This window comes from Poecilia mexicana, unplaced genomic scaffold (assembly GCF_051168715.1).
Source record: "Poecilia mexicana isolate PSO_F unplaced genomic scaffold, ASM5116871v1 scaffold_13, whole genome shotgun sequence".
NCBI lineage: Eukaryota > Metazoa > Chordata > Actinopteri > Cyprinodontiformes > Poeciliidae > Poecilia > Poecilia mexicana.
The window spans coordinates 21067435-21083836 of record NW_028263382.1 but is presented as its reverse complement, the minus strand read 5'-3'; the positions used below and the strand labels follow the sequence as shown (position 1 = coordinate 21083836).

Genomic DNA, 16402 nt, shown 5'->3' with positions numbered 1-16402 from the left:
GGAAGCTCCAAGAGGTGCTTTGTGGAAATAGGCGGCTCTTTGTTAGTGCAGTTACATGGGAATCCCTGAATGGCTTCCATGGGATATTCATTTAAAGATGTTAATTTTTTTTCTATTTTTTGTGTAAGATTTATCTTATGTAAGAACAAATGCATTTATTTTAATACTTAAAGCTTCAGACAGGGATCACATCCACGGGGGAGTTGAAATACAAATTTTGACTCAAAAAGCTCAGAGGGACAAAATGAAACAAAAGAGCTACTGACTTTATCAAACAGATCATAAACAAACTGTAGAGCTGTACAAAGTGTGCCCTCTTCAGTTGAAATATTGCAAGTAAACGTCTGGATTTTAAGGGCTTCAGATGAATGCTTTCTATTCATCTTAAAGTGGGATGCTAGGTCTTGCCAGTATAAATAAAAATGTATATATTTCTCATACATGCTAATTAAGAAAGAATCAATATTAATAGTAGTAGTAAATAGTTTTAGTATAACTATTGGTTATTGATCATGTGATATGAAGGGCTGTACTTATAAAGCATATGATCTGCTTAAATGCAGAACAAACCACATTTTGAATGAAGGCAGGAACTGAAAAACATCTGGAAATTGTGTTTGGAGGCCTGACACAGATGCACTTTGAGTGGAAAAAGAGAATTAACTTTTCAGATGGGCTGCAGGTTCCTAAAGGAGCAGATAACCATCATGTGGCTTTATAGTCTTTTATAATCTGTCAAGTATGAAACGCAGCTTGTAAAATGATCTGATAAATGTCACTAATGTAAGTAAACTTCTAGTCTGAGTAATGTAGCTGCTTAGCTTAAAAAGTGAATTTGACATGTCACGGCATGTTTTTTTTTTTTTAAATCAATGTTTGCAAAGCAAGGACAGAAAAGAACTGTTCATAGTAACAATATTTATTTAAATAGTTGTACATGTTTTATACATACTAAACACAGAAAAAAGGAGTAATCTTAATCTCAGTGGTCCTGTGTATTTAGTAGAAATTCAAATTACATGAACAAAGCTTGGAATAAAAATGGCAATTATCAAAGTATTAAACTACAAGTCAGCATAGTCTAACCATAAAGTGCAACTCACCAGTTCCAGTTATTTAAGCAAGAGGTCCAGAAAGGTGAAAACAGAAAATCCCTATTGTTTTTGCTCGGACACGCTTTAAAAAAGGTGAAGCTGAAAACACAATAGGTAACTTTTCTGCCACCCCACACAATGCAGAAGCTGAACTGTTATTGCACTGCATTGAAATAAAAACATTACAATGAGTCACTGACTCCGACTTACATGCATAGACACAGGACAAAAATGTCCTTCATAGCGGTGGAAAAATAATCACTGAGTTATTGGACTTAAGGTGGAAGAAATGTCAGTCTGCTAATGCAAGATTATCATAGTTTGCCTGGTCCTGTCAACAACTATTCTGATGCAAAACATTGCAGAATTCATGAGTCAACAATATCTCAATTGACATTTGCGCTAGTTAAACTGCATTCCTTGAAGGCCTTTAAAATAATGGTTCCTCTTTGCACACATATTTTTCCGGCTTGTGTAAAGAAATGTATGCACCGTTAGATTCAGAATCGGTCTTCTGAACTGGTTTGCTTGATTTCTCATTATTAGTGAGATTGTTCATTCTTGGTCCTGCCGATGATTTCTTGTTGGGATCACTGTCCCTGTCATATGCTTGCTTTTTTGAAGTATGATGCATAGAATGATGAACTCTGATCCTCTTTTTCACAACTTTTTGTTTCATTTTTGAGGACGTCAACGTAGGCAGACAGTCCGTATATGGTGACGTTGGATTTTTCATACTTAAATCTGACGCATCTTGATAGGGAGTCGACGACATTAAGTCAAACATGTCCTTGATTTTTGGCTTATTTACATTGGTTGTAAAATGCTCTTCATCTGTGTTTTCACATTTTATGTCAACATCCTCTTGATTGCCACTGTCCTCTCTTTTGGTGGTGTCTTGTTTGCTGCCTTCCCTTGGTTGTGCTGAGTATGTAGAACATGAAGTAAATGTGTCATATTTGGGACTCTCGTCATTTGTCTCCTGGTGTTTTTTCTCATGGCTTCTCTTTGTGGCAAGATACAGAAAACGCTGAGGACAGAATGAACAGCGATATTTCTTCTCTTGGTTGGGGCTTCGGGGTGTGTTGTCAAAGCAAGAGCCATTTTCCATGCAGCTGTTGCAGATGTAATCCCCACAGGAGGGTGCCTCACCGGGGGGACCTTGTTTTCCGCAGGTCCGACAGAAGTAAGGATGGGAACCAATCACATGAGCTTTCAGTCCGGTCTCTGTGATAAAAGAGCTGTCACAGATGTCACAGTTGTAGGTGGGCCTCGGACTGTAGTTTCTGCTAAGACCATGTTTCAGCCCGATGCTAGCTCCTGAGCTGCTCTCCTCTGCTGGAAAATGTGTTCTGTCAAGGTGGGGTTCGGTGAAACCTGTTCTGTCTATAGAAACATCGGGACAGGGGTGAAACAAAGCATTTCTGTGTTTGTACCTGAACCTCTTTCTCTTCTTTTTAGCCTTGTACGAATAGTAGGGACGCCAAAGCTGATCAGCTGTATCACAATCATTGGTATCATCGTATGTCTCAGTGGAAGCAATGGCTTCCTGTCTGAGTCGAAGCCTCGGACTCTCTGAATTTTCCCTCAGTGGACTGCACTGACTTGGGGTCTGATCCTCACTTAGTTCTCTAGTTTTCCTCTTCTTCCTGGGGAAAAGCTTAGATCCTTTAATTTTGCGGCGGATGATGGCTTCGTTACCTATTTTCACTGTTATCTGACATAGCGGCTTGGTGTCACTGTCCAGAGATGGGCCGTGGCAAGCAGGTTTGGCGATGTAAGTCTCTGTTTTTGTCCCCATTACTTTGTCTCGCATCAACTCCTCTGTGCTGGATTTAAGTATCTCCTTGGTCATCTCTTCAACCCTTTTTGCTGAAGCTGATAACTCTCCTAACTTTTTAACAGTGCTTAAGGTGTTGAAGAATGGCACACTGTGAGTAATGTGCTCTGAGTTCACCAGCACAGGCGGTTTATCTGCTTGAGGCTCAGGATTGGGCAGAGTTAGCTTGGACGAGAAGATGCTGTCACAGTTATTAAAAGGTGAACCTCTGTCTCCAGCCTCTTTCTCTGTGCTTGTCTGCTCCCCCTGTTCACTGTTGAGATTTTGATCAATAACTTGATTACAAGGTTTGTCAAAGCAGATGCGAGGCATGACAGGGGAGACCATCTTTGTTGTGGCCATAAAGGTTAGCGGGAATGAAGTTGTGTCAGGGTGGTTGAGAAGACTGCTTTCTTCAAATGGAGGAATAAGAGAACTGTTATCTAAAGTGGATGAGTCACCTTTTTCACCACTTTCTGAGTACGTCTGGCTGTATGTCTTGTACTGCCTCTTTCTAAACTTCATGGGCAGAAGTCTGTAGAGTTTGATTGGATAAACGCTGGCTTTCAGCCCACCATTGGCAGATTTCTTTCTGACAGCGAGGTTGGGATCAATGCCGTGGAAGGACTTTTGATGGTTCTTCAAGATATAATACGTCATGAATGTCTCCAGACAGAAAATACACTGATAGCGGCGTTCACCTGTGTGCCAGATTTCGTGCTTGGTGCGGTACTCTGCCAAGGCAAACACTTTATTGCAATAATGACAGGGATAAGCCCTCTGCCATGAGTGAACGTTCTCATGCCGCCTCAGGCTGGACAAGGTGACATAGACTCGTTTGCACACACTGCAGTTGTATCGCCTCTGCCTAACTGTCTTTTCTTCATGTAGGCGCTCCGTTAGGTTAACTTCAGTGAGCTCTGGCATGTTCAGGCTGGGAAGGTCTGCAGAGGGAGGCTGTGTTGCAGAGCTCTCCACGCTTAATCTGTCATCTGAGTTGTGCTCCACCTCTTTGGCTGATATGTCCCTGGCATCAAGCTTAGGTGGGCCTCTTCCAGTCTTTGGACATAATCTCTCGTGGTTGTGCAGTCGTTTGAGGTGTATGAATTTTCTGTGACAAAATTTACAAGTCAAACGAGTGTCAAAATGCTTTTTATGTACCTCAGAGTGAATGGTGAGAAGAGCTTTATTTGAGAATATCTCTGGACAGTGCTCGCAGCTGTAGACTGAAATGCTGTCCTCTGGGTGAGGGGAAAGAGGTGGCGGACCTAGCTCTGTGTCAGCACTGTCAGTGGCTCCACAGAGCTCCGTCTCTGTTATCTTCTCTGTCTCTGCTTCTAATAAAAGTGCAGGAGGTGTCATAGCGGTGACAGGAGCAGCAGTATCACCATCACCATCAGATAACACTGATGTAACTGTGTTTGCTTCATCTGTTTGTTGATCTGCTGGTGCTGGAAACATACTTTTGCTCAAAATGCCTCTCAGCCTGTGGCGCTTTTTCAGTGGGCCCGTATTCCTATACATGAGTGGTTTTGAGTGCAATATTGCTGGTTTACAGACGTTCCTGTAGTCCCACTGACTGGTGTCTTTGCCTTCAGTGGAATTGTTTACTGCATATGAGTGTTCAGACAGGGTGTGGGTTGTCTCATTGTTCCCATTGATGCTGGATATTGTAGGGAAACTTGAGGGCAGCTGTCCCACGTCTGGCGATTGCCTCTGCTTGTCTGTTTGAACCAAAGGAGTGAAGGGATTGTTCCCAGGACACATTTCAGTGATAGAGAAGGCATTGGTAATGCGAGGTCCTCTTGCACTGTCTGTCTCCTCGCGCCTGGAAGCTTCCTTCTTTGCTGATGAAGATTTTGTGGTTGCACACAAGTCTCTGGGACTAACACATTCATCCCGCTGCTCTTCGTCCGCAAGCTTTTCCAAAAAAGGAATTCCAAGTCTTCTCCCAGCTGCTGCGAGTCCCCCTCTGTTCTCTTCACCAAGCGACGTCAACTTTGAGGAGTATATGAAGTTGAGGATACAGGCAAACACTTCAGACTTTAGGTCCATAAGCTCTAGGACTTGGCTGGAGCTGCATGTATCTGAGGTTGTCAGAGTGCTTCTGAAGTATCCGCTGCATGCAGCCAAGATGTTTTTGTGGGCCCGAAACTTCACATCCTCTACTACGATGGTAACGTCACAGAAGAGGCCTTGTGACCGCTGCTCATTGAGCTTGCTCAGCACAGTAGAAGGGTGTGTGCTGTCCATCAGGTTCGGATGCATAGGCTCACCACAGTCATCTAAAAAGTAAAAAATAACAAATTATTACACCACATGTAGTAAAGTAGATATGTGTAAAATTCTGAAATGTGACTATTTTCTTTTTAAAGCATTTCAGCACTTTTTCTGTTTTAACACTAGATGGCAGCAGCATTCTGACACGGAGCCCCAGTTTCTATCAACAGTTGCTGAATTTAAACCTGATGACCTCCAAACCACTTTAAGCATAAAGAATGTAGCCTGCCTCCAAGTTTGCCTGACTTGAATTCAGTCTTCAGGATTTCAAAGAAAGCATGTTATTATAGAACACACTTAAGAGTAAAATGATTCATCTTACTTATTTATACCTGTTTGAATAAAACCGTAGCTAATTATATAAGGTGAGGTAGTGATACATGTTCTCTGAACCATTTGTCAGTCACAACTAAGATCGATGATAACTGAACGAAGAATCTATATTATGTTTCTGGATATGCGAGTTTTCGTTTAATTTCAGCCACCTTAATTGACCAACTAAACCACTTCAGAGTGCTACAGATCTGGAGGAGAGTTTATATATATATATATATATATATATATATATATATATATATATATATATATAAAGTTATTTATTCAATAATGCTTAAAGATTATTAAATAAATGTGGTGAAATAAGAGCTACTGCACCCAAACTGAGACAGTAAAATGTAGAGCTGGACAACACATCTAATTGTAATTATCAATAATTGCAATTATTACAATGATGCAATATTTTTCATAATTTTATATTCCCACATAGTGCCACGCATGCATATTCTGCATGTCAATAATATATTTGGCCTCTTGGATAGACTTACACTGCCCTTCATGTCCACCACTGGCAATTATTTTTAACGGGCACAATGCTAAACCTCACAATGAGTGGGTCCATGTGATGAAGAAAAAGTACAAAGAGTCAGAAAATGTGGATTAATCAAAATTAATACAATCAAGACCACCGCAGTTACATGTTTCTCAGACATGACGCAGGTCTAGTGAAATGTTTGACTTTGCTTGTTTCTTTTATGCTTGTTCTCTGAATCGACTTGGAAATCTGACAGTGATTTCATGCTTCTTGACTGCCATTCAAAAATTCTTGTCTTGTGAAAGTATTACAATATTTTTATTTATAACTGATGTTCTTGTATGCGCAGTAAAAAACATATTTCAATAGGGATTGTTTTTTTAAACTGATTTTTTTTTTTGTTTGTTTGAAGTAGATATTTATGTGGTGATGACTCATATTTTCCTATCTTCACAGTTGATGGCTTCCTTTCACATGCCTCGAAAAGAATTGCTGCTAGTATTTCATTCTGCTAAACAATCATTTAATATTTGATGATTGAAATCATAGCTAACAGTATGATAAAACGAAGCACATTTTGCATGTTTTAGATTCGGAGACTTTCTTTGCTTCATCCTGCTGGTGTGCATTAGGACAGAATTAAAACTGAAAAGGAAACGCTGTGATGACAAACTAAATGCTGTGATGACAAACTAAATGAGATCAGTTAGATTTACAAATTACATTGATCTGAGCTAACCACACATTCATTTATTTGAATGCATGAGTATTATCTTAACACTGTGAGCCTCTCATGGGAAAATGCAATCTGAGTCATTTTAGTTTTGCATATCATGCTGGCTGTACATGGTAAGAGACACTTTGTTACTTGTAAATGATGAGTCATGCATCCACCTTCATTGCTGCTATTTACAGTTTCACTTTGCGCTTTAATTTAGTCAGAAGTATAATTACAACTGCTGTATTAAATGAGACATCTCTAGGAGCACTTGCGGCCTAATGTGCCAAACAACAACACATTTCTGTTAAAACTGTTGAAACTTAACCATAAATCATCAAAGTAGTCTCTCTCTCGATCAACATATTTTGTCTCAAGTTATGCTTATTATCTCTAGTTTTATAAAACGTAAATAACATTCGCGCTGGTGTCTTTGACAGTGTCGTGTTTTGCTAATTGTTTTTAAACGCAGAACAATGTTTCCTCTAAGGAGGTAATTATCAGAGAGGTTTCTTTAGTTCTAATGTTGTGATGTGTACCAAATACAATATGGCCGCCAGTGTCTGTAAAGCCTTTCAGACGACTGAAAACACAGCTAACCTCCTGCCTTCTATCTCAGACGGGCCTCCGTTGTCATGGCAACATGCTATGGCGCAGCACTTATTGGAATTCAGCCGGATGGCAATCGACTGTATCTGCCGTCAGAGGTTTCAGTTTACCTCTTGTTAGAAAAAATAACAAAAAACGCTGTGCCCTCTTTGGGAACCCTGCTGCAAGCAGAAATGCACAAAGCAATGGAGGTTTGCCTTTGTCTCCAGCTGACTATACTTTGTCTTTTGCTTGCTGAGGTCTGAGAGTCTTTGTGTCTGCAGCACAAAATAGACTTTCAGATATTTCAGCGTTATCTGATGGAGAAGTAGGTTCCGAACATACAGAATTGTTCATCTTTTTTGCGCTATTTGTGGATCAGCATCGCCCTCTCCCTCCAGGAACCTTCTTCAATCCACCACATTCATTTTTTACAGTTTGCATCAGTTGTTGTGGTTTGTTGCAGCCACATGCTGAGCGGAATTTCTTAACTTGTTATCACTGCTTTTTTTGAATTTGCCACACCCCGACTTAGTTTACCTTCAAAGACATAATTTGCTTTTATATTTTTTTTCTGAAAAATAGAAATCCCCTGAGGTCAAACCACAAACTGAGAAATGACTGAGCAAGATACAGAAAGTATTATAAAATGAAAAACAAACTGTCAAGGCAAAAAAAAAAAAAAAACCTTTTCAGCTCTGCAAGGCACACTTCCGCACACATTCACACACAAGCAGGTTGGATTTTGAGGGTAAGCATGCAAAACGTACCTTAGTGAATCAGAGAAAATGATGCACAACGAACAGGAAACAATACTGTGCAGTATCCCTTTCTCTACGGCCTGGCATACACACAGTGATGCACGAAAAACAGTTTCATAAGAGATAGGCGAAAGTACTTTTTCCCCTATGATGGTCGCTGAAACAGTGGTGGTGTCTGAAGCCGAGCTTTTTCTGACGTCTTTCTTCCTCTCCCTCCCTCTCATCAGTGTGCAGATGACTTCAGCTCCAGCATCTATCGCTTCTATCCATGCAGCCTGGGTCCTGGGCTAGAGCTGCCCTACCCTCCTATGTCCTACAGCGAATGGAATAACTGACATTCTTTTTTTTTTTTTTTTTTTTTTGCAGAATGTAGCTAAATCGGAGCACAGGTCTGTCCCATGTACTAGCTGGGCAACTGACGCTTTCGTTCTGGAGCCGCTAAGCAGGAAGCGGCAACTTTTATTAAGCATCGCAGAGAGCTGTAGGGAGAGCGGAGAAATGCAGGGCTCTACATCACACATCGGCTCTGTTCTTCATCCCACAGCCAGAAAACATGCTTAGCTGCATTACTGTGAGCGCTCATAGCGAGTGGTCCTGAGCCGAATAACGGATGCCGTATTAAATCTCCCCAGCGCCGCAAACTAGATCCAAGTGGAGCCTGATGCGTGCTTTTACAGGACAATGCCTTGCATGAAATATAAATCATCATGAGCCCTCTAATATGCACCTTAAATGCATAACAGCACACCATCTGCTGGTGCACACAGTCTCTGCCTGTGCAGCAGCATATCACACCACTGCCTTTCGCCCATGCCTTGACAGTCACTGTGGTTAGATCAGATAAAGCTGAAGCAAAGAGGAGATGACACACACTGCCGCCCTGTTGTGCAAAGCAGCAATCACAGTCCAGATGTTCAGCGATGCTTTTTCTGGCTGAGATAAAAACAAACCGTGCTCTCTGAAGCGACTTGGGGTATACCTATATAGAGGTTGCTGATTGATGCGAAAGCAGCAGATGCGTCAGCACTGCAGACGAGGGGGAGGGGAGGAAGCCAAACACACGACGCAGCTCGGTAGCCTCTCCACTAGCCTCTAAAGACAGAAGCAACTGTTCAGGCCCTCCCATCCTGACAAGCACTTACATTTAACCAGACAAGCGATGTTACATGGCTGCTGTTGTGAAAGAGCAGGTGCAGTATCTGTAAGAATACAATTACTTGTTGCATCTAAATGCAAAGAAGACGCATCTGACTTTATGTGTGTGTGTTTTTTAAAAATATGATAAACTACTGATCAGTTGTTTTTCCATTGTTATTATTTGTATTGTAGCAATTATGAATGCAAAGCTATAAACTATTTTTGATGCTGGTAGAAAAATATGCTAAACTCTTTCTTCCAAAGTCAGTCTCTTCTAGGTCTGGAGACCTAGTAAAAGTAGTATGGATCCTTTAAAGACATTTGTTAACTACAACAAAAACTTAGTGTATGTTATTGATTTTTTTTTGGAGATAAATAGAGATAAGTAAGGGAGTTGTTTTGAAGTGAAAGGAAACTGATTTGTGGTTTTTAAAATGCCTCAAATGTGAAATGTGTAGCTTGTGTTTGTATTCAGATCAGTCAGTATTTTGTAGAGCTTCCTGTTGCTGCTATTACAGCTTCTGGTCTTTGGGGATATGTCTCCGTAATTTGTGAATCTGGAAACTGAAATTTTTGGCTATTTTTTTTCTTATTATAATTTTCTAAAAGCTGCCCCTCAACTTGAATAAAGAGCATCTGTGTGAACACAGCCTTTTTAATTCTTGTCATAGATTCTAAATTGTATTTGAGTCTGAAATTTGACAGGGACATACAAACCTATGAATGTGCTTCCTGAACCATTCCGCTGTTGCTCTAACTCTGCTTCAGGGTATTTGTCCTATTATAAAAAGTGAGTATCAAGATTGGCTATTGTTCAGTGGCCTGGCAGCTGCACGATAGAAACTGTTTTTGAACCTGGTGGTCCTGCACTAAATGCTCCTCAGCTGAGGTGAGTGGCTGGAACAGTCTGTGTGCAGGATGGGTGGAATCCTTCATGATGCGGAGCGCCCTCCCCCTTCATCATGATGTATAGAGGTCCGAGGTAGAGGGACGGCTGCTCCCCACAGTCCTCTGTGCAGCTTTAACCACTCTCTGCAGAGCCATTTCTTTGTTTCAATAAGTAATTTCTCATCGAAGCAAATTCGGGGAACCCCAAAGTTCAATCCTGGGACTTATTCAATATCTATATGCTCCCATGAGCTCAGGTTATAACAGGAAATAAGATTAGTTACCGTAACTACACTGATGATACACAGCTCTACATTATGATGTCACCTGAACCCATCCAAGCACTGAACAGATGCTTAGAACAGATGAAAGTGTGGTTGTGCCAAAACTTTCTCTCGCTGGACAGAAACAAAACTGAAGTTATTATCTTTGGACCTACAGAGGACCTGCTGCTTGAGTTATCACTAAAACCAGCAAGATAGAGTACATCACCTCAGTACTAGAGTCCCTACACTGACTCCCTGTAGCTCAGAGTAGACGTTAAAATACTGTTGTTGGTTTATAAATCACTGAATGACTTTAGCACCACAATAAATTAAAGATCTGCTGTTGTTTTATCAACTTTCCAGACCTCTTAGGTCTTCTGGCTCTGGTCTGGTCTCCTCTGCATCCCCAGAACCAGAACCAAACATGGAGAAGCAGCATTCAGCTTCCATGCACCACAAATGTGGAATAAACTTCCAGAAAACTGCAAAACAGCTGAAACACTGAGTGCTTTTAAATCTAGACTAAAAACCCACCTGCTTAGAGTTGCATTTGAAACATTATAAATGGGACTGGTGAGGTGACTTGTCCAGGTGCACTTGGTCTCTTGCCCATTGACAGCTGAAGATGGGCACCTGCGCCCCTCGCAATCCCAATGAGATAAATATGTATGATGATGTATGACGATATCTGGGTAATAATCTAAATGTACTTCTAGATATTAATGTTTATACCCGACAGCAAAAATTAGAACAGGAAAACTAAAATATCTGAACAAAATCTAAATAAACTAAAATATAAAATGGTGTTAATGACTCTAAGGCTGAGAGATCTAAAAAAATCTTCTGGGGAAAAAAATTTAACATTTACTGAAATGTTCTATATTCAAAAACACAAAGTGCTCTTTGACATTTGTGTTTTCTGTTTTGTCCGTTAAGCCAAATGTCATTTTCCATAAAAAGTTGCTTTGTGAGAACAAAGAGATAAGATAACTCTGTTCACTACAAGTCAAACTAACCCGTGTGCTGCTCCCACTGAGGGCTGCCAAGAGGTAAATCATTGATAAAAGCAGCACATGTATAAAAATACCTAGGAATAACACATTTCTAACATAGATGTGATTAACTTCCCCTTCACAGTCATGTTCTACTTTGTGTTGGTCTTTTGAAATGTTTTCTGATATCTGCCATTTTGTGATATCAGACTTATGTAGGGCTTCATCAGGATACTAAAAGACACTTTAAAATGAAATAAGTGATTCCTATTCTTGCACTCTCATCTGACAGAGGCAAGGCTGCTATATTGCGACATTGGCCCTTCTGTCTACCACCAGCTGGCAAGACGGGTGACGGGTCTTGCCCAAGAACACAGTGACATATACGGGTAGGACAGGGACTTGAACCAGTGACCCACTGATTACACGACGAATTCTGACCCATGTCACCACCATTGCCACCACGTTCCTCCATAAGTTAAGTAAATTACATCAAACTGCAAAATATTTCACCTATGGAGTATTCCAGGCATTGTGCTATATATTTTTTTAGTAAACATTTCTGTTTGCTGTTGGCGGCTTTAGGAAGAATCACTCTGTTCACGTTCAATATCTACATCTGAACTGGAAACAAAATGGCAGCTAGGTCGGAAAAAAATCAGTTCATACTTTAAATCCTTTTATGCTCTATATGTTGGCTTAAGTTTTGTATTATATAAGAGGAATCTCACCATCTAGCCCTAACATCACAGCCAGGAAGAGTTTAAAACAGGAAAAATATACAGGCCTTTATGCTTCTGTGGCTCTGTGATCCCAGCTGTGGCCTGTGGGAACACTCATCGGCTGGAAGGCAAACACCGCCGCACCAAGCTGAGTAGGCTTTATATAAAGCAATCCCAGTTAACAAAGAGGTTTATGCACGGGACAATTCATCTTGCTGTTGTAATAAGCACCCATACCTGTAGTCGCCTATTAAAAAAACGTTTCTGTGTGGAAGGTCTTGCTTTGGGCCCGTCTCTGGCGCAGTGGAAGTCTCTGCTGTTTGTTTAGGCGCAGGAGGGTAAAGCGACTACCCGGCCTCCGTTGTTGCCTTGGCCCATCTTAGGCCTTTCCCATCTTCTGTCATAGCTGCTGGCGGTGTGGACTTTGCTTCTGGCAGAGATTTTCCTGCTCCTGCTGTGCAAAGTTGCCTTGTGGAGACAGCTGCCAGTGCTGCGTCACTCCGGCTGCATCACTGACCTACAAAGAGTTTCTGAAAAGGAGGGGTGGTGAGGCGAATGTGTGGAGCAGAAAAAAAAAGAGAAAAGGAAAAGGGATAAGCAGAAAACAACAAGCCTAGCTCCAACAAACAAATGGATGGGGCTTCCGCTCTCCCTTAGTCTGAGGCCCGGTTGCTGCTCTGGTATTCAGGAAGTAAGTCTGGGAAACAGATCCTGTATTGTTATGTAATGAACTTTTTTTTTTCTCTCTCAGAACATTCTCAGCTGAGAAGTCTGTGCGAGAGGCTAATAATAGGCCATAATACCTCAGTGAGGCCTGAGTGTGGCCATGTCAAATCATAGAGGGAGAGCTAGTGCTTAATGTAGCATTTTAAAAAAATCTAAATTGTCTGTTTCCTTCTTAATAAGAGATAATTTTTGTCTTATTGCCTTCCTTTTAAAACAAAAAAAATAAATAACAAGTCAAATTACAACTTTTTAAATATTCTGTGACACAATACGGCTACTTTAAAACTGGAAAACGTTCATACCTTCATCTAATGTTACAGTAGCTTTCTTGGGACGGAAGCAGATGCTCATGAAAGGAGATTTGTCCAAAATTTCAAGGCAGGATCACTTAGGCCTGGAAATGGTAACCAGAACTACAGCACTTGTTTTGCACACGCTACCCTAAGGGTTTGTTTTTCTTGATTCTCCTCCTCTTCCCTTCATCATCATCATCCTGCTTTCACTGCTGTGCTGCTCCCTCTGCTGGCTCATTGAAAGAACACATCACAGTGGTAATACACTGAAGTGGAATGAGGGAAGAAAGACGCCATCTAATAGTGAGGACCACCACCAGAGGGCACTACAATAATTTGCTCAAATGTAAACAGGAAGTATGTAACCGTTGTCCGATCTGATGTCAGCAGGATTCAAGCATTTAAGATCTTTTGATTATATGTTTGCCACCTTGTGTTTTGATCTAATTTAAAATATATGTTATATAATTTTTTATGTAGCATAATTTGAGTTGCCTGTAATTTTGCATTATGTTAAAACATTTTTTTAAAAATGCAACTGTTGGCAATATGAAAGTACAAACTTGTTTTAAGAATGCTTTTGCAATGTTTTTTTTTTTTTTTTACTTTGTTCACTAAAAAATGACAAGAAAAAACAGTTGTGTTGCTGTTCATTTTTACTGCTCTTCTGTGCCTTTGCTGGTGGTGTCATTGCCGTTGTGGTCATTATGGTTGGTACCATCATTGTGAAAGAAGGTAAAATAGGTAACCTTCCATCCCATGGCTTTTGCTAAGTCCTCCATGTCAGTGTGGTAATCAGGACAGTCGTTCTTCACAGTCAGTTCCCAAAACTTTTCAGAGTTGCAGAGCTATGGTCCAGTTAGACCCCACGACAGGAAGATGAGGATTGTTAAAATTTTTTTAGAAGGTGTGACAGTTAATGTACAATCACACAAATAATTAAAAATGAAGCAAATACAGCAACCTCATTATTCTACATTTTATGTTTTGTAAGGGTCTTACCATATTGAATCTTTTGGAAAGCTGTGCCAACACAAATCTATCTTTCAGCTGCAGGAAGGACATGATTTTGAGTAGTAAGTCATCCTGTATGCGATCAAGATAGTCGTAGTGTCCCTGACACAGTGACAGCGAGTAGTCCAGGATCTTCTCACCAAAAACATTGCTAACGTCATCTATGGAGGACATGGATCGTGGCAATGGTAATTTCTTGAAAACTCACATAAAAAGTGTTATTGACAACTTAACAAACAACTGTGCTAAATTATACCCCACTTTGTTAATGACAGTCTTTTGTTAATGGTACAGCTTTGCTTGGTAAATCTTCTAAACATGTAAAACATCCCACTATTTGAAAGGTATAATACATGTTTTTGAACCAAGAATGTATTTTAAAAGACAATTAGCCCAGCTTCTTTGCGTACAACGCTGATCGACTGAAAGAAACTGTATTTCTTAAATTACAGATTTGATCTAAGACCAGGACTTTAAGAAATCATGCACACCTTTTATTGGTAGTGCTTATATTTCCCAATGATGTCTCTTTTTACTACCAGGAACCAAGAGTACTTATCAACCTTGGCTCCTCCAGGGCATCAGAGCTCAGAAATGTTGTCATCTGAACTGATGTTTGTTAGCTTCAGTGAGAAAATTGACCACTACGTATCAAAATGTACATCCCTCCTGAGTACACAAAAAGTTATACTTCAACAAAACCAACTGGTCCCCGATGACCACCTCCACTGTCCATAACTAAAGTGCCTATTACACTCAAAGACACTTTATAATGAAATCACACACACATTGAAATGCTGATGTTGGCAAGCTTCTGTGGCTACCGTCAAGGTAGCCACAGAAGTCTGACAGAAGTGAGCCTGCTATACTGGCACCATCTACCCTTCTAACTACCACCAGCAGGCAAGGTGGGTGAAGTACAAGTGTCTTGCCCAAGGAAACAATGACAGAGATGGACACAGCAACCAACAACCCACTCATTACAGGACAAATTCCTACCTTCCTCTCAACTATTGCTCCACTTATTGGCGATGATACTGTTGTGGTAAAATTGATGTGATTTTCTTTTTCATTCGGTGAATAAATTTACACAAATCAAAGATGGTTGTTTTTCTGATTTTTGCCAGGGCTGTCAATACACATAGGAATGGCACAGTATATTCTTTAAAACTGTGGTATGCTAAGTATTTTTTTTATCAGCTTAAGAAAAAAAAAACTATGAGATCAAAGTTGTTTGTGCTGCTTTGAATTTCATAGAGGCTTTAATCTGGGTCTTTGCTGCAGTTGAGTTTTACACATTGACACAAAATAAAACCTTCAAAATGGGGTACCAAATTTTTAAGATGCGGTTAGCAAATTAATATTAATTTTCCGTAGTAGTGTTAATAGTTTTGGCTTCTCCAAAATAAATGACTAAGAAATTGAAGGTGGATCCAGATTTTTAGAATACTTTTTTTTCTACTGATTTGTGGCTTCATTCCTAATGCAACATGAACGGCAGTTTTCCCTGTAAGGAAAGATATAATCCTCAGTCAACTGAATGTTTATTTTAAGGGACAATAATTATACCAGACAGAGTTCTGCATAGCAAAGGTGATTCAGTCAAGCTTAAACATTAACCATAAAAAGAGATTAAGGACATAAATACATCTTACCCTGAAGTTGTTTGTCCAGTAGAAAATTAGAAAAAGTTGACCTCTGCTGTTTTGGAGGACGAAATTTATTTTCAAGTCGCATAGAGATGGTCCACCTATTCAATATTACCTTAAATTAAACAAATAAACAGACAGACAGACAATGGGGAAATCAAAGTACGAAAATCGTTACCTCAGTAACATCTGAATTCTGAGATTTGTTAAAACGTGCGAGAACTCACTCAAGTATGAACATTTTTGCTCAAGATATACCCTACCTCATTTCTGGTAATCTCAAAATTGTAAAAATCTTTAGAGGGCGCTGGGCCCTGACCAGAAATTTCAAACAGCTTCTCCCTCAGCAACGACGCCATTTTGGACGCACCACTGTAACCATGACAACAACAACAAGAAAACAACTCTGTCTGAATTATTTCAATAGAATAGAATGCAGTCATTGTCACATTTACACTGAAAGATTAAAAGCAAAAATTTCAGGGCGCACATTTAAAATATAACAATAAATATAACAGTATATATATAAAAAATCAACGGCAAAGGAACACGATTAGTGGACGTACGTTTGAGCAACAGAAAAAAATAATTATGATGACTTAAATTATTAACAGAGTTATATTTTTACACATTCAGACAGAGAG

General features: G+C 40.0%; 2 protein-coding genes across 2 annotated transcripts; both read right to left on the bottom strand.

The window, feature by feature from the left end:
• Positions 1-903: 903 nt before the first annotated feature.
• On the bottom strand, positions 904-13233 carry zbtb38 (zinc finger and BTB domain containing 38). Its single transcript, XM_088011871.1, has 4 exons — positions 13105-13233; positions 12314-12606; positions 8081-12233; positions 904-5198 (listed from the first exon to the last, which is right to left on the bottom strand). The coding sequence occupies exon 4, from the start codon at positions 5179-5181 to the stop codon at positions 1525-1527; it is 3657 nt and encodes a 1218-aa protein (XP_087867997.1). The 5' UTR covers positions 5182-5198; positions 8081-12233; positions 12314-12606; positions 13105-13233; the 3' UTR covers positions 904-1524.
• A 12-nt stretch (positions 13234-13245) lies between these two features.
• On the bottom strand, positions 13246-16117 carry fbxo36a (F-box protein 36a). Its single transcript, XM_088011872.1, has 4 exons — positions 16022-16117; positions 15765-15873; positions 14098-14270; positions 13246-13943 (listed from the first exon to the last, which is right to left on the bottom strand). Exons 1-4 carry the CDS (start codon positions 16115-16117, stop codon positions 13752-13754), a joined length of 570 nt encoding a protein of 189 aa, XP_087867998.1. The 3' UTR covers positions 13246-13751.
• Positions 16118-16402: the final 285 nt, after the last annotated feature.